Source organism: Symsagittifera roscoffensis, chromosome 1 (genome assembly GCF_963678635.1).
Source record: "Symsagittifera roscoffensis chromosome 1, txSymRosc1.1, whole genome shotgun sequence".
In the NCBI taxonomy this organism is placed as follows: domain Eukaryota; kingdom Metazoa; phylum Xenacoelomorpha; order Acoela; family Convolutidae; genus Symsagittifera; species Symsagittifera roscoffensis.
Genome location: NC_087062.1, coordinates 51,077,154 through 51,101,244, shown reverse-complemented (window position 1 = coordinate 51,101,244; position 24,091 = coordinate 51,077,154). Strand labels below are relative to the sequence as shown.

Sequence of the window (24,091 nt, the reverse complement as noted above, 5' to 3'; positions counted from 1 at the left end):
CATTTTGATTTTGACCGTTTTATGAAATTTTTTTTTTTTTTTTTAAAAGCTACCCTATCAAATCTGTTGAAAATTTTAATAGAAAGAAGCGATTGCACGAGTTTTTCTGCAGAAGTGACTACTATTTAATTTTTTGCAGGAGAGGGGTGATGTCTTTTGTCACTCTACTTATTTTATTAGAGAAACAACTAAGGTTCTGGGCAGTCCATTTTTTGACATTGCGAATTTCGTCCCGCATCAGTATAACAAATTCAATAAGTTTTAAACATTTAATTCCAGTTTTATTTGGGCACTAGATGTCCGTTTCCGAGACTTACGAAAATTTTGGTTCACCTAGTCTTTTTCAACATTTCTCATTTTTTTTCGAATTTTGAGCAAACAAAACGTGAAATAGCAAAACTTTAAACCACATTTTTCTACAGGGACATGCGAATCGATACACATGCTAATAAGGTGGTCCCCTAGTAACATTAGCAGTTGAGTCAATTTAGCGTGAACAGATTAAATGTGTGTTTTTTAAATGGATTTGACGTATCGTTAGCACTACATGACATGCCACCAAATGGCATTGTGGCTGCTCTCAACTACATGTAATAAGTAGATAAAGCCAGGTACTATAATGTGGAGTGCGGCCAGTATTTAGACAGCCGCGTATTCATACTGGTCAGTATTTAGACAAATACTGTTTCAACCAATCAGAATCGAGAAAAAACATAAATAATCCAAAATAAATAATAATTATTTATTAATTTCTTCTTTGTCTCGATTCTGATTGGTTGAAACAGTATTTGTCTAAATACTGACCAGTATGAATACGCGGCTGTCTAAATACTGACATGTAACCTATAATGTAGATCTTATGTAGGATAATTTTACACTGTGTGAGACCAGCAAGCAGGCAACTTTTATTTCATATCCATAAAACTTCAAAGTTTTTAAAACATCAAATCTGATTGACTGGAACGATCATGAAGCTTGGTTTTGAAAATTTTGGGATATTTTAAGGAAAAGTAAGTTGCTTTAAATCGTGCGATGAGTAATGTGCTGTGATTTTACAGCTTAAGTTGATAGCTATCAGTAAGTAGATAACATTTCCAAGTTATCAGTACTTGGAAATGTTATCTACTTACTGTCCTGGCTATTTACTTACTCCTATGTATCCATTTTATACGAGTAGAGAAAAAGAAGACAAGACAACAGATAAACAATCATTTAAGAGAATATCCGGGGGTATTATTATTTATGCGTTATTATCTTCTTTTTCCTCTCCTTTAATTAAGTTAATTCAGGTGGTTTTATATTTTGCCGCCCTCAAATAGTGAGAATTTTCAGATCTCTTTAACTATTCGCCCTTTTGCAAAGGTGGGGGGGGGGGGGGGGGTGTGGTGGTGGTGGGGAGATTCTTTAGTAGGTACAAAATCCACAAGCTTAACCATTGAATTACTTCTTTATTGGGGTGGCAATTCGATACTGGGTAACCTGGGAGGGGGGATAGTTAAAGTGATCCGATTTTTCGTACGCCCAGCACAGTTCACGCCGGTTCCGCCTTGGAATCCGCCTGGGAGGGGGGATAGTTCAAGAGATCCGATTTTTCGTACGCCCAGCACAGTTCACGCCGGTTCCGCCTGGGAGGGGGGATAGTTAAAGAGATCTGATTTTTCGTACGCCCAGCACAGTTCACGCCGGTTCCGCTTGGAATCCGCCTGGGAGGGGGGATAGTTAAAGAGATCCGATTTTTCGTACGCCCAGCACAGTTCACGCCGGTTCCGCCTTGGAATCCCGTTCGAATCCCGCTTCGGTCACGGTTGGAGGGGCCCCAGTGTCATCCGCCTCCTCAAGGTGGGACCGGCTGCGGCAAAATGGATGACATCTCCTCCCCCACAGTTGGCCCTGCACTGAGCAGGCCGGGGCTAATAAAAAAAACGCCGGTTCCGCCAATCATCAGTTTTTATTAGAAAAACAATTAATTCTTCTATTTGTGTGATTGATTAGATTACTACGTTTTATTGATCAGCTACTTAATACTTCCACCTTGAGTTATAATAAAAACGATCACGGTTTCCAAGTCTTTGTTGCTTTTTTCCTGTAAAGTTTTTATAGGTACTGGAAATTTTTCAAATAAAAATATTGACAACATTGATAAGCTTTTCTACCAAAACTTTGACCTCATTATTTTGAATGAGCTACTAAAACTCAGTTTGTTCTCTTCTACTTGTCAAAATCAAATCTTAAGTCAATGACGCCGTCGTACCAATTTTTCAAACCACAACTAAACGTGCTCAACAAAAAAACTTACATCTGAGCTCAATAATCACCTCACGTGAACAATAACACTTAATTATTTTCATATGGCATGATATGGTTATCTGAGTAGAAATTGTGGCATACGGACAGGCAGCGCGACAACGTTGAAATCACTCGAAAAGCACAGTTCATTAATTTAAAATCGATTTCCCATATCTATTTCCCAAAGAAAAGTTTTTTGTTCCGATCACCAATAGGCAGGGCTGGGCAATTTGCTGTATATTGCCGTTCTAGCTGTAAGCCGTATTCAGCTGTCTATTTGCCGTATACAGCGCTGTATACAGCAGCTTGGAAAAATGTTTTTTTTTTTGAAAAAATTTATTGAATCTCTTGAACATCATTATCTTGATCATCAACGTCACACCAGTTTTGAATCTCAGCTTGTACTTCGACTGGTTCTTTGTCATTGCGCGATATCTTGAGAATTTTTTCGAAGTTGTAACGAACAAAAAGAGTATCATTCAGACGCTCAGCACTCAAACTTGCTCTGAGTTGACTATGAACCAGCTTGTGACGAGAAAAAGCACGTTCAACGCTAGCTTCCGAAATTGGAATTTTGAGCAGAACGTTCGCCATTGTCTGATGAACCGGGAAACTGCTGGTGACAATTGGTATCCCAAGGACCTGATTGTCAAGAATAGTAGTGTGTTCAGTTTCAAACTGGTCAAAACGCTGTGGTGGAAGCATAGCCTGAATCCAGCTCAAACAACCAGGATCTTCCGAAGTGTACATTTTAGTTAAAAACGCTAACGTGTTTGCAGGTAGATCAAGAAAATCAACCAGAAACAAACTGATCGCACAAATTCGAGTTTTCGCGAAAATAACCCAACGCCGGGTGAACTTGTCAAGTATTTCGTTTTTCTCGTAAGCGGTAATTGATTGGTTGTCGGCCCAGTTAGTGTAGATTTTCTCAAATGAAGTGAAGACAGTCTTGACGTTCGCTTCATCTGCTTGTAAAATCATGAGTTGCACCGATATTTCCTCGAGTACGTTCACAGACTGTGTAAAAATCACCTTGTCGGAAAGGGTGCCAAGGTCTCGATCAACGCATTTTTTTATTGCGTCGTAGCGACTGTTCCAACGGACTGAGCTGTAACGCTCCAATTGATCTGTCCTAACAAGTTCGTCTACACTTGATAGAGCAATTTTCAGAACGTTAAAATTGGAGAATAAGTCGCCAATTAGCAGATTCAGCAAATGTACCACGCACCCAACATTAACGCTACGTTGTTTTTCTTGGGCAACTTGCCTCAAGGCTGCTTGCATATTGGGCGCATTGTCGGCGACACAGGCAATAACTTTGCCCCCTGCTTCTTCAATTTTCTCGATAATTTGAAGAGTTTCTCTCGAAATGTAAGCTGCTGTTTTTTCTGCTGCAACAATACTGCTCCAATAAAAAATAGCTCCGTCCAAGCCAAGCCAAGCCAATTCCAGCCCTGCCATATACAGCCAAGCCAATTCCAGCCCTGCCAATAGGAAAACAAATATGTTTTCGGGAGTATTAATTTTTTTATTTGGTATCAAAATCAGATATAAAAAAAAACTTAAGATGTATCATGTGAAAACCTTTTCGGTCGTGATTCGATCTGGTGACGCTTTTTGCCTATAATTTTTAAAATATCCCAATACATATAATTTTTTTAGTTTTCGAGTTTTTGCGCGGCGTTATTTCAGTGTTCGGTTCAAGCCATTACGGGTGCAGTATAGGAGTGGGTGATAACTATTTCTGTGTTTTGGAATTTTCGTGTCATACGTATAATTAATGAAAATAATACGTAATGTCCTGAAAAAGATCTATGAAAAAAGGATTTTGTTATCGCTTTTTGCAGCAAAATTAACTGTGGTCGGAACCTGTACAACATTTAAAGCAGCAACCGTCAACTATTATTCTGTGCATTTGCTCTCTCTCTCTCTCTCTCTCTCATGGGTTAATGAGGGGTGTGTCAGTATGTGTGTTTTACTTTCAGGAGTGCTGGTGGTGAATATCACGTGGAGGGGGAGGAGCTACGTGGGAACTCTGCTGGACCACACGCGCTATGACTGGGCATCCGGATCCACCAGGTAAAAATGTTTGTGCTCGGAATGTTTGTGCTCGAGTGATTTTTTTCTTCAGACAAACTTCGACTTTTTAACTAGCCAATGTGACGGAATTTTTTCATTCAAAAGATTTTGTTGTCCTGAGCTTAAATTTGAAGATATTTTATCTATGATCATTTTTGTAAAGTTATGGGGGTTTAAAGATTGCCATTTTGGCTGACTTGGGACAAGTAACGCGTTATATATTTCGCGCTATTAACGAGTAAGCGGAGATTTAATCCTCTTATAAACGAATTGGTTGAAGGAAGCTTATTTTCAATAATTGATTTGTTCCTAGGAGTTATCGTCTAAGAGTTATCGTCTTGAAGGAGTTATCGTCTAAAATCTATTTTTTTACGGTATTCTATTTTGCTAGTCTAATTTCCTAGGCCCCCTATATGACACATCGGGACACATGAAATTTAAAAATTTCCTTTTTTCATGCCTGGTTAATTTTTACATCATGCGCTCTTGCGTACAAAATGAGAATAGGGGGTCGAAGAACATGAGTGCCAAAAATATTATGAAACAGTGCTGCTAGTATCAGGGCAAAGCCCTGAATGCTGCGAATGTTTTTACTTTATTTTGTCTCGGTAAATACATATTAATATGTCGTCTCTATAATGCCTGACATAATTTTTTGAAGAAAAAAGGATGAAAATTTTTTCTTTGAAAATTGAAAATTTTTTCTCCTTTTTCCAGGCAAATATCAATTATTGAATGTCACATTTTTATTGGGGCTGACTGTTTGGACTGGAATCAATATTAAGAAAAATTAAGCGTCTAAAATTTTGTGGAGCTCAAATTTACCCTTACCAGATTTATTTCAACAATTTCAAAAATGAGATCAAGGTCATCAAGTTTCCTTTCAACGGAAAACTGGCCGATGTGAACAATTTCTCCCCAAAAAAGACCAAGTGAACAATTTATCCCCAAAATAGACCAAGTGAACAATCTGCTCGCTACAATTTAATGACAAATCTAAGCATTAAGGCCTGCGTAAACTATGCTCAAATCTGATTGACTGAAACATAGGTTTTTTTAACTAAGTTTGGACTTGTTCCGGTTTTCGAAGAAAGTGACGGCACATTTGCGCTCGGGTGTTTTCTCCAGACAAATTTCGATTCAAGTGATTTTAATTAGCTATTTTTGACAGTTTTTGTACCATTTGAAAGGTGTTGTCGTCCTGAGCTCAAATTTAGAAATATATTTCACCTGTGATTTTTTTTAGTGAATTATGGGGGTTTAAAAATTGCCAATTTTAGACCATTAACGCACGATATATTTCGCGCGATTAATGCATAAGTGGAGATTTAATTTGGTTAGAAATTGTCCTAGATTGGTTGAAGCAGGCTGTTTGTCATAATTGCTGCGTTACTAATGGTGAAATATATCATTTTGATCTTCATATGGGGGGATAATTGAAAAAATCTCAAAATGTTTTTGAAGTTTTTCATTTTTTTTTGAAAAATTCATAATAGTGTTAATCATAGACCTGAAAAATTAATTGGAAAGTTCAGGACTTCGCCCTGAAACGTGCAGTCCTGTTTCGATTTTCGAGGAAAGCGAGGAATAGATATGCTCGGGTAGTTTTTTAGACCAAATTTCAAATAAACGTTTTTCGGGGGATCGATCCCTGGATCTGCGAGGACCCCACCGAGTTCGCACACCACTGCATTAACCTGCCACAAGTCGAGTTAAAGTGCTTGGATTATAGTTTGATGTTGAAATGGTAACTCATATCGTTAACGCGTCACGAAATATCCCGCACTACAAATCTTTTGAAATTGAATTGAGGCAAGCCAATTGGTCCTATCAATTCCATACACGACTCAAGTTTTAACACAAATTTTAACTTTCATTAATCAAAAATTATTCCAGACCAGTTAATAAGCAGTCGGAATATTCAGGGTTTTGCCCTGACACCAGCAGTCTTTTTCGATTTCGTGAAATATTGTTCCTTTGGTTCAGAAACATTTTAAAATGTGGTTACAGTAAATTAAACACTTTCAGGTCGACATATTTTAAGTTTTTAAATTGCCGTACTCTACCTAGGTTAAACAGTCAAAAATTTGGTGCTTCTTACACAGCAATGGGTCGTGGTGACTTTTTAACTAGCAGTTTTTGTCAAAATTTTTTCATCATTGGAAAGGTTTTGTTGTCTTAACTCTAATTGAAAAACATTTTTTTATCTGTGATCAATTTTCGCAAACTTATGGGGATTTTAAATGTTGCTATCTCGGAACAATTAACGCTCGATATGTATCGTGCTATTGACGCGTAAGGGGAGATTTAAATTGTCTTAGAAATCATTCCAATTTGAATTGATGCCTGCTGTTTGGTTTTTTGAATATTTTGCTATTCAAGGTATATATCAATTTGTACTTAAGATGGCATGTGGGGGAATGATTATAAAAACTCCAATTTTTTTCATTTTAAATTTTTTTTTATCTATTTGATATAAAGTGAAAGGTAATTGGATTTGATAAAAAGCGAAACGCTCCTGCCTGGTTGGTTCAAGGTTTCTTTGCCTCCTCATATCAAAAAGAAAAATTTTGAACTCTTTTTTTTTCTCTTGAAGTGCATTTCGTGAGCGTTTGTTTCTTAACGTCGGCTTTTAATCAGATGGAGTTGGATAAACGTTGGGCTAGTGCGATAAATAAAAGAGATGCGTATTTGTTCCTGATACAACAGGCTCCTCCCATGCATAAGAGAAACATGCATTACATGTACTCAATGCGAAGCATTTCATACTTTTTCTCCCTTTCTTCCATATATCTCCATAGGAGAGTAACCGCAGTGCAGTCATTTTGTGGCAACGTTGCTATTCCACTTTTCTTTTTTCCCTCTTTTAACTGTCTCTGTCCCAAATTGGAGATTGCGAATAGATTGTTGGCTGTTGATTTTCTTCAAACTCTTACTCTGCCAGTAAAAAGGGGAAAAGGGAACGTCATAGCTCCCAGCTACCTCTAGTGCTCAGCTAGACTCCCTCCGCTTCTCATTTAGCATTTCCAACTACACAGCACTACTGCTATCTTTTGCTAGTTCTGTTTGGTGGCCTCTCTCTCTCTCTCTCTGTCTCTTGCTGCTTTTGCTTCTACCAGCAAGTACCGCTCGAGTGCAAAAAAATATCAGTTTGTTCATTCCCCCTCTCTCTCTATCTTTACTCCGTTCCAATCTAAATGCGATTGCTCTCTCTTTTATCCTCCTCCAAGCCCGTTTCTTGGTCATATTCTTTTCTGCTCTTTTTTGTAATAGGGTCACAATGCTTTCAACTGGGAAGCATTAAGGACCTATAAAAATCTAACCCATAAATCTATCAACTCCGTCAGCACCGAATTAGGCTACATTTCGATTGAGATTATCCAAGAGATCAGTTGTGATTGTGAAATAAACACAGCCTCACATTTCGTTGCCTCTATCAAATATAAAGCATGATCTAACAGGGATAGTCGGTTGCTATGCAAATTGCGGAGTGCAGCCTGTATTTAGACAACCGCGTATTCAAACTCGTCAGTATTTAGACAAATCCTGTATGAACCAATCAGAATTCAGAAAAGACATAAATAATCCAAAATAAATAATAATTATTCATTAATTTCTTTTTGTCCCGATTCTGATTGGTTGAAACAGTATTTGTCTAAATACGGACGAGTCTGAATACGCGGTTGTCTAAATACTGACATGTAACCCTCCCGACCACAGTTATTTCAGTAAAGCAATTTGAAAAACTTACATCAAAAACCTAGTTTATTTTCCCATTTTTGGGTGTAGGCGGGAAGGTTTTCAATCAGATAATAAACTATCAGAATGAGTTGATAATAGCTGAAATTATAGCTGAGTTGATTATAGCAATAAGTTGATTATAGCTGATGATGTTTGTTTCTGTTTCAGCTACTGTGACCCACCTGAAGAAAAGCGTGCAGCAAAAGGGCGCAATACCAATAACTCAAATTCATCATTTTTGAGTTCCTTTCCTCTGCCCACGAGGAGAAACTCTAGCGCGAGTTTAGCAAATGCAAACTCGGTGACGGCGGCGAATACAACCACGTCCTCAACTTCGGGAGGGGGACGGACAACTAACAACTCGATCGCGGCAGAATACGACGCCCATGCCAAACTACGTGTTCAAGCAGTTTCTCCCTTAGTATCCTCTTCAGGGAACAACGTCTACAGTGCCTCTAGTGGTGCTCCAGCAGGTACTATTCAGCAAACGCCCTCAGGAGCTAAAGGCAAAAAGGGTTCCCAAGCAACCGGATCCAGGACTCCTCCGCCCCTGACGATAGTCGAGGAGCAGCAATTGCAATATCATCACAATAGCTCACTAAATAATGGTGCTACTGCTGGGACAAGTAACGTCTCTGCTACTAGTGCTACGGGCGTGAAAAGAAAGTCCGAGAAAAATTGCGGGGGAGGGGATGGTCAGAACGAGAACAAAACAGGGAAGAAACCGCGAGTAACTATCACTAACTACGGTGCTAACAACGAAACCACTCTCACTACTATAATAAGTAGTCCCATGACTAATGTGGGTCAAGATATTATGTGGAAGTGTTCACAGGGATCATGCAGTAAAAAGTACAAGCATAAAAACGGACTTCGGTACCATATCACGCACGCGCACGCAAAAAGCGAGGAGGAAGCTGACGTGTTAATTGAGAATGAAATGAACAAGCACATCGCAGCCAATGGAGCCACAGTCACGACTGAAATGGTCCCAGCGGCTGCTTCTCAAGATGATAGTTTTAGCGACAGTGCTGCTGTGCTTAAAATGGCGTCTCCCTCTGGTAAAAGCAAGAAAGGATCCAGAAAAAGCTCAACGGCGGCTAAAGATAAGAAGAAGCCGCGACGGGAATCAGAGGACAGCACGCCATCGAGTAGTGAGCAGGGATCGAACAGCGTGTCAGATGTTGACAGCGCAATTGCAGCGACCACAACAACAATCATTGATTCTAAATCCGAAGCTATAGCTGCAGGTTCAGTATTGATCAACTCTGAAGTCAAAGAGGAACAAAGTTCGCCAATTCAGACGAGTAGCACTATATCGCCTAAAAACAAACTGGCAAGGAATTCTAGCCTGCCTCCGCTACAAGGAAACGACCCAAGCAGTCAGCCTGGAGGTAGAAAAGTTGCTAAAATTGCGCCGACAGCGCATGTGGGTCCAGACGCTGGAGGAAAACTTTTTGAACAAATGAAAATTCAGACCGGAGATGGAAATAGAAAAGTAGGTTGTTCCGATGTATCAGGGAACCATCTGAATGAAAACAGTGTTTTCAGAAACATGCCGCATTCGCAGCTATCTAGTTTTCCCATCCAAACGCCAATGTATCCATTCGGTGCAGTTGATCCAAAGCTCTACACAAACTTAGTGGGTTCGCAATTTAGCCCAAAAAGCGATTCTGCAATAAATGCTCCATCACTGGAAGGCTATGGCTCCAATGCATTGAGTCCACGATCGCCCAAACCGGAAGGAACGGCTGTCCGAATAGTGCATCCGCACTCACAACTCATGCCAACAGGTCATGTCAATCCAATCGTGCCACAGCATTCAGCGCCACAACAGCAACAGCAATGGGGACAACACGTTGCCAGTGGTTTTGTGGGGCTACAGTTGCAACAGCCATCGGGTGCGTTTTCTGGTGGCCAGACTGAGATCTGTGCCGGATTGAGAATGGCGGACAACCAGACGCACATGACCAAGTATATGGTGAGTCAATCTTAGAGCACTATTAAGTGGTACACTTGTGCTAACTGACTCTAGTTGAAATTAGGGCAACTTCACTTGCCCTCACTCTTATGCTTAAAATCAAGTTCAAGCTGCACTCTATTGCAAACTCATTAAACAATTTTAAATTTAATTCTTATCATTGTTACTTATTTGAGCTCTCAATACTTATTTGAGCTCTGAGAATTGCGACCAAAGTTATTGCTCTTTTGTTTCTAATTGAGTAGTTGGCCAAAGACTACTAAGCCGACTGTTTTTAGCTCTTGGCTTAAGGTCGCCGGTGGGCGCGCGTCACCGCTTGGCGGCAATAACCGGCTTCATTTTCGTATAGTCTTACCCTCTGTTGGCTCGACTGCGGCGGTCAATATTCTGCTGTTTAGTTTTCTTCTATTTGAACAGAAGAAAATAAATGTAATAATTCGTTGGCTGGCAATTCGACCACTCAGAAACCGAGTTGAATAATTTTGGTACAAATGGGACTTCACCGTGTGAATTATTTACAGTAAAGGATTTAGGGCGAGTGCAGACTGTTATTCTGACTTTTAATTTAACACCTCAAATTTTCTACTTGAGAAAAAGGCAACTAACTACATACAACGTACGTAAGACTATGTTCCGACTAGCCTTTAACTAGTCTCGAAGTTTAGTTCAATAAAACTCAGATAAGCTATACATTGTGGGCTGTCACTATCAAATAATTGTTCTGAGTTTCGAAGAAAGTGCGGAATACTTATGATTGGGGTAGTGTTTTTGCATTCAGTCAGTTATTGACTTAAGTAAGTTTTTCTGACGGAATTTTTTTTACCATCTGAAAGATTTTGCTGTTTTGAGCTCAACTTCAAAACGAAATTTACCCTGTAATTGTGTTTTTGTATAGCGATTTGAAAATTGCTAATTTGGCCAATTTGGGATAGTCACCGCGATATATTGCCTTCTTATAACACGCTTAAGTGGCGTATTGATGCGTTCCAAAATCAATAAAGCAATTTATTTGGTCGTAACATTAGAATACAAGACGCTAAATGCGTCCTTTTGTAGTTTACATAAGTGTTGAGGGATAAACTGAAAAAAAGTGCATCTTTTTTTAGTTGCTGGGGATTTTAGCAGACCGTTTTTTTTGGCAAGCCAATCTTTTGGTAGATTCAGAACAATTATAAAGTCAGAAAGCTAAGTTCAAACGCGGTATTGTCGATTAGCGACTGCTTGCTCCGCTGCGCCTCAATTCAACACAACTTATCGCGCGTTAATTGTCCATATTGGCAATCTTTAAATCCTCATAACTTTATGAAAAATGATCACAGGTTAAATATTTTTTCAAATTTAGGCTCAGGACAGGACAACAATTTCTTTTGAATGATAAAAAAAATTCCGCAAAAATTGGCTAGTTAAAAAGTCGAATTTTGTCTGAAGAAAAAAACCACCCCGAGCACAAATATTCCGTTACTTTTGTTACGAAAGTCGGAACAACAAGAGCAGTGGAGAAGTGGCAGAGAATAGAGGGAGAGAGAGAGAGAGAGAGAGAAAGGTGAAAGAGCAAAATGAACGAAGAGTTAGGGGACGGAGAGATAGGGGGGCGGGGGCGATGGGAGAGCGAGAGAAAGGGAAAAAGAGGAGTCAGAGAGACGGTTTTTGTTTGTAGTAGTAGTAGTAGTAAAAGACTTTAATTCCAATGGTGGATACAGGGTTAATATAAATATTGAATGAACTTACGATCGACAATTTTTACAAAAACATTTGACAAAGAATGTGCATGATCTGTTTATATCAAACAAAGTTGAAGTTTTAAGCAGTAAAAATTTATTCAGTTTTGATTTGAACATTCCCAGGGGCATGTCGAAAGATATAATTTTCAGACGCAGAAGTTCATTGGCAGCACGGGGAGCTCGTACAAAGAAGTTATCGTCAGTTTTCAATTTCCTCGTGTTCGGTATGACGAATAGGCCACTCGTAGCGGAACGCGTAGGAAGCGAGCTGGTTGCACTTTTGCAGTCAACATCAATAACATTGTTATGGAGCTTCCAAAGTAGAAGAATTTCAACTCTAATCAATACATAGCTAATTGGAAGCATATTCAGATTTAGTAGCCCTGAAACATACGATGAACATTTCTTGATCCATCTTAGAACTTTGTACTGGAACAGTTCAAGCTGATGTAATAGTGTCAAAGAAGGGCACCATGCAGGAGCACCGTAAAGTAAGATTGACAGAATGAGAGTATTGTAAAGTAACTTTTTTCGACTGCAGGATACCGAGAAAGGAATATTTCGTTTCAGAAAATAAAACAATCTGGAACATTTTATCAACTTAGTATTCAGATGGGATTTCCAGGAAAGATTGTTGGAGACTATGATACCAAGATCTTTAATTTCATCAACAAATGGTAAGATGTCTGATCCGAGCAAGAATTGGATAGAATCATCATAACCACCAAAGTTCAGAACTTTACATTTGGCAGAATGAAACTGTAAGTGATTGTTAGTTGACCAATTAAAAAGAGAATCGATATCTTTTTGAACTAATGATGGAGCAGATGAGCTCTTAATCTTCAGGTCGTCTGCAAATAGATAAAATTCACTATTTAACACATCATCGGTCATATCATTTATAAATAAAATAAACAGAAGTGGGCCGAGAACACTCCCCTGAGGAACGCCCGAGGTAACTGGCAGTGGAGACGAAATTGATTGATTTATTAGCACACACTGATACCGGTTTGTCAGATAAGATTCAAACAACTGGAGAAATTCAAAATCAAAGCCGAGTTTAACAAGTTTAGCAAGTAACAAATGATGCGGTACTGAATCAAAAGCTTTTCTCACATCAAAGTAAATGGCTAGTCCAGGAGAATTTTTATCGCAGGAAGAATAAATTGAGTCGAGATAGATGATCAATTGGCTGATAGTACTGCGCGACTTCATGAAACCATGTTGCTGACGTTTGATTAGATGTCTAACTTTTGGATAAGTAAAGTTGAAAAGAATTCTTTCCAGGATAAGGGAAATTCGTGGTAAAATACTAATTGGTCTGTAGTTAGTAATGTCATTGCGAGCATCAGATTTGTATAAAGGGGTAACAAAAGAAGTTTTCCACTGACTAGGCCAGTTTTTGTGTTTCAATATCCAGGCATATAAATCGTAAACGAGGGGTGATATGATATCAGAGCAGTGAGATAACACGAAAGAGGGAATATTATCCGGACCAGTATTACTAGTGTCGGGACAGTAATTCAAAAATGATTCAATATCAGGTAATGATAAGTTAAGATCGTTTAAACAAATCGAAACATTGGAGAACAAGTCTGGCAGTGTGAACAATTCTTGGTCATTGAAAACTGATGCGAAGAACTTGTTGAATCCAGTAGCTTTTTCGAGTTCAGTTGTCAAGGAAATATTGCCGTGATACATGATGGATGGAAGGGCAGAATTATAACCGAGAGTTTTGAGGAGCTTAAAACATTCGCTCGTAGAAGAAAGATTGAACTGATTAATAAAGACCTCTTTGTCCAATTCAATTGATTCAGAAAGATATCTAGTGATATCTTTCAATTTAATTGCCTGCAAATAAGAATTTTCTTTTTTTAATTTGCGAAGTGTTGTTTCTTTCTGATTAATTAAATGAACAGTATGCGAAGAATAAAATATCGGCAACACCTTCCTTTTGGAACGTTTTAATTTAATGGCAGACTTGAACGAGCTATTGAGAAGACTATACCACTTATCAGCATAGGACTCTATTGTGCAAGAATTAAGAGATACCAAATTGTACATAGATTGAAGATAAGTATTGAAAGTTTGGATGTTAAAAGAAGATTTGGAATAGGAACTTTGCAGCTCACAAGTCGGATGTACAGAATTAAAATTAAAGAAAATGGGGTAGTGGTCGGAGAAAATTTGATTGCCAACTGATACAGGTAAGTTTATTTCATTAGAAATAACGAGATCTAGGATATTTTTGTTCTTATGTGTCGCTTCAGTAACAAACTGCAGAAAACCATTTTCGATAATGATTTCAAGAAAAGAGCGTTCATTTGTAGAAGAAGAGGAGTAAGTATTCCAATCAATAGAAGGAAAATTAAAGTCCCCGAGAAGGTAAAAATTATAGGTATTTCCGTATCCGTATTGCTGTAAAATTTCTTCAATCTTCAACAAGTAGGACTCAATGCAATTTAGGAGGAGTTGAATATTAACAGAATAAATAGAAGACATGGGAGGGTTATAGATGAGAACAAAGAAGGAGGGTAGTTCGCTTAATACAACACATGAAACGGCAAATTCAAATGACGGAATGGTAATATTCATAGCTTTGAGAGGGTCGTTGGCCGATTGTGCAATAAGTAGACCACCGTGCTGTCTTCGTTCTCGATCTGTTCTACATATAGTGATATAAGAAGAGCCAAGAAAAATTTCAGAATCATCAATGTCGGGATTAAGCCAAGTTTCTGTAAGAAACACCAAAGAAATCAAATTAGTATTACAGAGACTAATTAATTCGTATCTCTTATCGAGTGGACATATAGATTGACAATTTAACAGTAAGCAATTCGTAGATTCTAGTCAATTTGAGGATATGTCAACTGGCGCGCCTTTATAGTAAAGTTTAAGATTTTTGATTCGAAAATCTTTCTTGTTTTTCGCCTCGGAAGTAATCATTTGATATCGTTTGGCCAGAAGATTTTTCTCAGTTTGACGATCCGAATGTGAAAGGAACTTTTTAATATACACTCGGTTTATGTAATTCTGAAGGTAGTGACTACGAGCAAAGCAGTTATTTAAGAATCGGTCATTAGAAGTTGTAACAAGGAGGGGTCGACATCTTGGTCTATCAGAAGCTAATTCATTTGGAGAAGATTTAGTAATCTTTCCAAGGCGTCGAATCGCAGTGATATTATTCTCTGGATGCAATCCCATATGTTGCATTATTCTATCAATTTCTGTTGAGTCGTTTTCAATTTGCTTAAAATAAGAGCTTTCGTTTTCAGGAATACCAGTAATAACAAACTGCAGTTCAGTATTAGGTAACGATTTCTTACTGCCGGATACTATATCACTATAAGAAGGTAAAGATTTAGTGACCGCTTCTTTGACATTTTCATTCACGCCAGGGATAACTTCACTGATAAGTTTAGGGACAAGATTTGTAACCGTAGTATTTATTTTATCGCTCAAGTCATTAAATAAAGCATCCAACTTAGCTTCGGTGCAAATTGTTGACTTATCTCCTCTCTGCAGACAGTTGTCACATAGCCACTGGAGATTTGCTTTTGTCCCTAGCCAACGCACATCATCGATAGAAAGTCCAACACAAGGGCCATGAACCCATTTCCCACAAGAAGAGCATCCAATAGCCGAGCTGTCATCATCATTGACGGGCTTCTTGCAGATACATTTAGGACTGGACTCAGAGTTCAATCTGGTGGTCCTGGGTTTAGGGCCCATAATCATTCAATATATGAAACTATTTAATAGGTTTGAGAGATAGGTATTTATGTTAGGTTTTGGGGGTTGTCTTAATGATGAACCAATCAATTTTGTCACTTGCATTTAAAATTAGCGGCATATCTGAATCGCTAATTTTAAGTAGTTTTTTTCCTATGTCAGACATGCTTAGTAGACAATTAACATATAATTAACGGTATATAGTTTTGGTCGCAAATCGATTTGATTATGTTTCTAGAAAACTCTGCTCTCATGTAAAAACAATGCTCTCGTCGTTCATTTTGTTATCTGGTTTCTTTTTATAGGTTTTTTTTCGAAGATACTGTTGAGCCAGTCCATGTTTTTTCTTAATTCATCCATTATTTTTAATTTATCCATTGGGCTCGGAACTTCTGTCGCAAGCCCCTTCGTTTCACTATCGTAGATAACCATCTAGTTAAAACGTGAAAAATACATGAAATTTTTAGGCAATTGTTTTTTCAGAATATCAAAATAGCAGATTTTACGTGTATGAGTGCATGATAAATTGCCACGGGTAAGTAATTTCCGTCAAAAATGGCTAGTTAAAAAGTCGAAAGTTGTCTGAAGAAAAAAACCCACCCGAACAACAAGACTGCTCCGAATTGTCCGACTGTCTTTTAAGGTCTAAGGAGCAGTAATAACATGAAAAATTTGAATGTAATAAAACAAAATGAAGAGTTTTTTTTTGTAAAAACATCCCCCACACGCCATATAAAGTACAAAGCGATAAATTTCTCTCCTAGTAACAAATCAACTAGGCAAATATGCTTCCATCAAACGTTTTGGAACGGTTTCTAAGACGGATTAAATCTCCGCTTTCGCGTTAATAGTGCGAAATATATCGCGCGTTAATTGTCCCTAATTGGCCAAAATGGCAATCGTTAAACCTCCGTAACCTAACGAAAAATGATCACAGGTGAAATACATCTTTTCAAATTAGAGCTCAGGACAACAATACCTATTGAATGATATTTAAAAAATCTGTCAAAAATGGCTTGTTAAAAAGTCGAATTTTGTCTGAAGAAAAAAACCCACCCGAGCACAAATATTCCGTTACTTTTGTTACGAAAGTCGGAACAACAAGACTGCTCTGATTGTTCCGACTGTCTTTTAGGGTCTAAGGAGCAGTAATAACATGAAAAATTTGAATGTAATAAAACAAAATGAAAATTAAAAAAAAAATTGACATTTTTTTTGTAAAAACATCCCCACACGCCATATAAAGTACAAAGCGATAAATTTCTCTCCTTGTAACAAATCAATTAGGTAAATATGCTTCCATCAACCATTTTGGAACGGTTTCTAAGACGGATTAAATCTCCGCTTTCGCGTTAATAGTGCGAAATATATCGCGCGTTAATTGTCCCTAATTGGCCAAAATGGCAACATTTAAACCCCATAACCTAACGAAAAATGATCACAGGTGAAATTCATCTTTTCAAATTGGAGCTCAGGACAACAATACCTATTGAATGATGTTTAAAAATTCTGTCAAAAATGGCTTCTTAAAAAGTCGAATTTTGTCTGAAGAAAAAAAATCCCGAGCACAAATATTCCGTTACTTTCGTTTTTTTTAACCTTTAATTTCGTGTTATTACTGCTCTTTAGACCTCAAAAGGCAGTCAGAATATTGAGGGCTTCGCCCTGATACGAGCAGTGTTGTTTTACTTTTTACAAGGAGAGAAATGGGGTCTACAAAACAAGCGCCTACTTCAGAATCACCCCTGCGCGTGTATTATTTTTATTTTCATGTATATTTTTTGTAAATTAGACGTTTAAAAGAACACAATCAAGGTATCGCTATATTTTACACACCCAAATGAATGTGGCATGTAGTTTTTTTTTAACCAAATCAACGTATAAAAATTTGTAGTTGAAATATATCAAATATATTCTAGTTCAATTTGATAAAAATTCAAAAGGTGAGAGATCGCTTATAGATATACGGAGTGTAAGTAAAGTCATTTTCGGCTCTGTGGTGGTTGAGCAACAATTCGTATCGGCGCTGTTAATTCATCAGCACTGTTGTACTTCGACACTGCGGAGTGTGGTCAAATGCTTAGAACTTTTGGTTTTCTACTAGTAACTGCAACTGTTGTACTGCCTGACTCAGTATAAACAACAGAGGCAAAAAAGAATATTTGCTACTTGCTCAAGCGAGCTAAAGCTAATCCACTGTCCAACTTGGACCCAGACTTTAAATCAAAGTGGGATTTAATTTGCAAGCGTCTTAGCTTGAGTTCTCTCTTTTTTTCAGAGAAATGAAAATGAGTCCAGTAATTTCTTTCCAGATCCAGAGTAGTCTAGTACTGTTAAGCAATAAAAAACAGGCCGGTAGATTAAAGCTTATGGCAGAGATAACCTGGTGTTGAGGAATGAAAATATTCAAGTAGAATCCTCTTTACTCTGCAGCAGGAGGATACGCGCGCGGGTTCCACCAGCAAGTTACAGAAATCATTCATTCATGTGTCCAACCATTGAAAAACTGTTAGCGTCTCAGACTCTTCAAGTGGAAAAGTGTTGCCAACAGCAAAATTGGGATCAACCGTACAATCCCCAGTCCCCTCCTCCCAATCAATTCAGGAGGAAAAAATACTAAATTTTCATAAGATAAATCTGAGGTGAAAATTATATCACTTTTTTATTAAGATAAAATTATTGGAACACAATTAAAATGTCGATTCAAATGATTTTAGCCGATTTTATTTTAGTATGAAATTTCTTTTTTTCTCAACCTAAGTCGCAAATATTGTTGCGACAAAACGTGTTCATTTTGAAAGTGTTCAATGGCTATTAAGTACAGCCAATGCTAAGGATAATAATACAGACTATTATATAATAAATAGCACTTTAACTTCAAGGTATCATGGATCTGTAGCGTAGAGGCAGGGAAGAAGATCCGCAACAAAATAAGAGGGTTCGAACCTGGGCAGGGAGGGATATTTTCAATGAACTTTTTCGTATACTAGTTAAAATGCGTCCGCTCTATAAATTCAGGCATGTTAGGTGGTAAATTTTTTTTCAAATTGCCTGGTACTGCTAATGCGTCATAATTGGCTTGCGTCACTTAGCAATTGTGTAGACTCATAATTGGCGTGCACCACTTAAGAAATTTTGTAGACTCAAAGTTTTACTCATTCAGTTTTCCAGTAGCGTTATCGGTCATATTTTTGCTTGTGTATGCGAAGTGCAACTTAGCCTCTGTGTTTGGAGAGCATTCTACGGTAGGTCACTTAGAGGGGAGATTGTACGGTTGATGCCAAATTTGTACTGTCATAACAAAGCCATTTGCAAAGGCACAGCGTATACAAAAACTCAAAACTCGCGTTCCTGTTCGATGCTGTGATACCGTGATCGATGGCTAAAAGAGCCCAAATAGTCTCGTCTCTTCAGTATTTAAAGATGGAAACATGATTTTTGATATACTGCGTTTCCACTTGTCTCCAGTAGTTTTTATATCTTTTTTCATTACTGAATTTCAAGTAACGGATAATATTCGGGTAATTTTTTCTGCTGACCAATTTTAACTTATTGCTCCGAACACTGAAAGTGCGGAGGAACTTTGTCTTCGGGTGTTTTAGTTTTTTCCAAGCAAAATCAGGTACCTCAAACTTTCATCTGAATGGGTCGAGTGTTATATCGTACTATTGCAATCAAACGGCATAATAAAATTAGAAGCTATTTTTTCTCAGTGCCGAGAAACAACGGTTAGTTTTTTTTTGCTTTCAGTCTAAATTGGAGCGAGAACGGTAGCGAGCTGGCCTATTATAGGAAAATAAGCCGCGAAATTTTCATTCAAGCAGTGAAACGTAGTTTTACTCCAGCAACTTTTAAAACCAAATTTTAAAATTGTTTATTTTTTTTTCATTTCTCGAAGAAAGTCGTTGTCTTGTATACTTTATTCGCTCTAGCTATTGAGAATGTCCAAGTTCTTGGTTTTCGTGCTAATCCTCTCATCACAGCACGGACAAAAAACGACACAATTTTTCTTTTTGTGTTCGGAACTTTCTGTGATACTTGCACCGCAACCCGTTACTACTACTACTACTACTACTACTACTACTACTACTGCTAAAAGACTTAAATTCCCTATTTATGGGTACCAAAAACAAAAGACAATAATGATGGAGTTGATAGGCGCGACAGTTTGAGCATTTGCAAGACAGGAACCATGTGCAACACTGGACGTCGGGGAAAACTTTGATTTAGTCAAGTTCGCGAGATAACTGCCAAGTTTCTTTTTGAGTTTTCGTGGACTGTCAAATACGTCAATATCAGTTTTTATTGATAGAAAATTCTAATCTTCTACGACACGCTGGAAGTAATTTTTGGAAGAGGTAAACTTTTTGCTATGGCGGCAAAGAAACAAAACTTTTATCAGCGGAGCGCAAACTAGCTTTGGGCTGCAAAATAGAAACAAAATTAAACGGTTTCAAATCAACATCACCGTTCAATAGTTTGGAAAAATAAACCACATCATTTAGGATAAGCTGATATCAGACCGGAATAACAGAAAGTTTTTCAAGACCTTTGAGGTATTCATAGCAACTTGAGGACCAAATAACTATTTTCTTGTGAAAAGATAACAATTTTCGGAGCATTGCTAGGTTTGGATGCCAAACTTGAGAACCATACAAGAGAACACTAAGAACGCAAGCATTCAGTAGGTTTCACTTAAAAAAAGTTGATACTGCAAAAGGTATCGTTCGTTTGATACAGTGAAACACTTTGTAGGACTTGGCCATTTTGATACTAAGATGAGGAGTCCAATCAAGAGAACAGTTGATGGTTAGGCCGAGATCTGTGACCTCATTTACAGGTTCGAAAGAAGCACCATTTAAATAAAGAGAGAAAAGATCCAAATCGCAGCAAACACTGAGAAGCTTCGTTTTCGATGGATGAAAGGACATGTTGTTTTGTAACGACCATGCGTAGAAACAGTCAATGTCATTCTGTTACCCAGCACTGCAGGATCAATTTAATTTTGCATCATCAGCGAAAAGGTAACATGCTGAGTACGCAGCTTGAGCTCGCAAATCATTTATATAAATGAGAAACAGCAACGGGCCAAGCACACTGCCTTGTGGAACTCCACTGGGAATATGAACAAACGGAGATATAGTATCATTGATACGAACATATTGGTAACGGTCGGTAAGATCTGATGATATAAGCTGCACAAAACAAATTTCAAAACCAATTAATCGCAATTTGTGCAATATAATGTTATGATCCACCCTGTCAAAGGCTTTTTGAAAATCAAAATGCACGCAAGCTGAAGGTATGTTATCATCTTTGTAGACATAAAGTTGATCAACGAATGACATCAATTGGGACACTGTAGATCTTTTTTTCATGAACCCAAACTGGTGGTCTGAGATTTTATGCCGAACTTTACTGTAAATGAAATCGAAAATTAAACGTTCGAAAACCAGTGAAATTTTAGGCAGGATGCTGATGGGTCTGTAATTTGAAACATCAGCTTTGGAGCCAGCTTTGTGGAGTGGTGTAACATATGAAGTCTTCCAAATAGCCGGCCAGGTCAAAGTTTTTAAAATAAATAAGAAGAACATATAGATAGCTGGTGATATAATGGTATGACAACCTGAAAAAGTAAACGGAGGAATTCCACCGTATGCGACACGAGTGGTGTCATCAATTTTCGACAATAGTTCATCAACTATTGACACTGAGAGAGGCATATCAGAAAGTTTTGTTTCCCCGGAAGAACTACAATAGGCACTCTTGAGTGTTTGTTTCGGTGACACAATAAACTGATGAGAAGTAATCATTGAAAAGGATTGACTTTGAATAAGAATCATTTGCATTGCGCGAGTTCCAATGAACACTTGAAGGAAGAGGTGTACAAGAGTTTGGAGAGCGGATAAACTTGAAGCAATCTTGAGTGGAAAAATTTTTAAAGTTATCACAGAGAATCATTTTGTCCAGTTCTACAGATTCAGCGAAGCTTCGTTGTAGTTGGGATAAACGGCAATCATGTGAAAAACTAAGTTTAGTGTGACGCCGTGTCTCAGTCTGAATCTTGTTGTACAAGTGCATTGAATGTGATGAGTAATAGAAAGGAAGATGTTTTCGTTTGAGGCGTTTACGGGCCATTGAACCATTCACAGCATCCATAAATGTGCAATAGAAGAGAGACAAACTGGCTTGGAGTAACTGAAGAATAATCTAGAAGAGTTGCTATAATGTAAACTTTGTCCAGTTGAGATATGAAACGAGCATGGCAGAAAGATGATTTGGATAATGCGATGGCGTGTCATTTGTTCCTATTGTTTCATTTGAAGAAAAAAGCTGAACAAGCACTGGAGAGTGATCAGACAAACCGTCGTTTAGCACATTCACGTCAACAAAATCAGGGTTCGAGACTAGAGCCAAATCTAAAATACTGCCGCAAACATGTGTAGGTTTCGTTATAACTTGAGAAAGACTCCATTGATCAAGTGCGTTCAGGAATTTCGACGTGTAATCATTTGTAGAATACAGGGAGTCCCAACACAGGTCAGGTAAATTTAAATCACCGAGAAGTAAGATACTCGAAGATGTGCTGCGCCAAGATTCGTGAAACTTGGCTATTAGAGCGCTCAGTTGATGTACAAGTTCTGAAACTGAGATGCGATATCGAGAGGAAGCGCAGGAGGATTGTAAACAAAAATGACGAGGAAGCAACAGTTAGATGTAGTTAGTATGGAAGAAGCAATATAATCAGTTGAGTTTTTTAACTCAACAAGAGAAAACATTGCGTTATTTCGGGCTGCTATCAGCACCCCACCTTGATAACCACATTTTCGTAACCAGAGTCGACCGAAAATTAATCTTGTTAGTCTTGTTAAATTAATTTTTGAAGGATTCTTTTTCTCAAAGGTAATTGGTAATAAATGAAAAAATATCAAAAATACTTTTATGAGATATTTAATCTGTGATCTTTTTCTAAAGTTACGGGAGTTTGAAAATGGCGCATTCGGGATAGATAATGCGTGGGTATTTCGAGATTTCCATAAAAGCTCAGGCGATACAATCCGCTATCAATTCAATCCCAATTGAATCGAGGGGAGTTAATTCAGTCCAAAAGTGAGTTACTAGAAATGAAATATAACACTTTGTTTTCGATATAACACTCTGTTGGGAAGATTTTTTCAATTTTTTTGTGACACGTTAATTTATTTTAGGGTACTTTAAAGAGCATCCGAAAAATTCAGTTTTTTGCACCGATACGAAAACTTGCTGATAAGGTGATTTCATATAATTCGAATTTTGAGACGCTGATTAGGTTTAATCGCCAATTTGTTTCGGTTCATTTTTTGGTTAAACTATTTTCGTTTTTTAACTGCTCGTTTTTTTGTGTATATCTACCTTTAACAAGCAGCATGTCAACTTTTTTCTGTAATAATCAAAGAATTTGCGTCAAACGTTGAGAAAAATGAGCAGTTTTTTATTGTATGTTTTGTACCACAAGTGATGAGAAGTTCCGCTTCACCTCTGCGAAATGCTTGGGTCTCAGTGGATTTTAAAACATTTTGAGGTGAAAGGAAATATTACTCTGCCTATATGAGCAATTACTTGAAGGTTCTTAAATATTTATTTTTTAGTCGATACAGTTAGTTTGCTTCAGCTTAGAATGATTTTCATCACCAGTTATTTTGATGCAGGCAGGTCATGTTGTTTGACTCGATAATTTTAAAGTAGGGATAATTTGACTGAAGCATTGTTGTTCCGACCATTGAAAATGGGGAGAAACTTTATATGTTTTTGTTGCTTTTATACTAAATCAGTTAACATAAGTAATCATCGGAATTGGTCGAGTGATATCATGACATTTTTTATTTCGAATTCGATCCAAATATTGATTTGATCCACATAAAAAAATTGACCACATTGTTGAGAAAAACCGGTTCGAAGATTTTGCTGTTAGGATAGGTCTGATAAAGAAGTTATTAACAGAAAGTTTATTTTTTCGCCAGGAATATTTATTCTTATTTTGCAAAAGAAAAAAATAGAAAATTAGAGTTTTTCTGAGATACTTTTTGTCACATTTTTCCAAATCGTTTTGAGGACAACTGTTATCGATAATGTCTAATTCACTAACTTTCTACGCGTTCTTATAATTCTCTCATCAAAGCAAGAACCAAATAAAAACGCTTCAATTTGAAAAAATATATAACCATTATTTAGTTTTTTCATATTAATGGTCGGAATGTTCTGTGCTACTTGCACAGATACCGGCTATCCTGCTTGTTCCGACTTTCATAAGGAAAGTAACCGATTTTCGTGCTCGGGTGGTTTTTTCTTCAGGCAATTTTGTCTTTTTAACTAGCCATTTTTTACCAATTTTTTCATCAATCAACAGGTATTGTTGTCTTGAGCTCAAATTTGAAAAAATTATTTTACCTGTGATAATTTTTTGTGAAGTTATGGGAGTTTAAAGATTGACATTTGGGCCAATTTGGGACTAAAAATGAGAGATATATTTCGCGCTATTACGGCGTAAGCGGAGATTAATTCGTCTTGGAAA

At 37.6% G+C, this 24,091-nt stretch overlaps 1 protein-coding gene across 2 annotated transcripts in view; it reads left to right on the top strand.

The window, feature by feature from the left end:
* The window catches only part of LOC134845350 (uncharacterized), a 63,708-nt gene that overhangs the window by 9,533 nt on the left and 30,084 nt on the right, over positions 1 to 24,091 (top strand). For both annotated transcript variants that reach the window (XM_063862314.1, XM_063862315.1), the window contains exons 2-3: positions 4,272 to 4,365; positions 8,275 to 10,087. In XM_063862314.1, the coding sequence (XP_063718384.1) occupies positions 4,272 to 4,365; positions 8,275 to 10,087 (1,907 nt within the window). The remainder of the gene's footprint in view (positions 1 to 4,271; positions 4,366 to 8,274; positions 10,088 to 24,091) is intronic.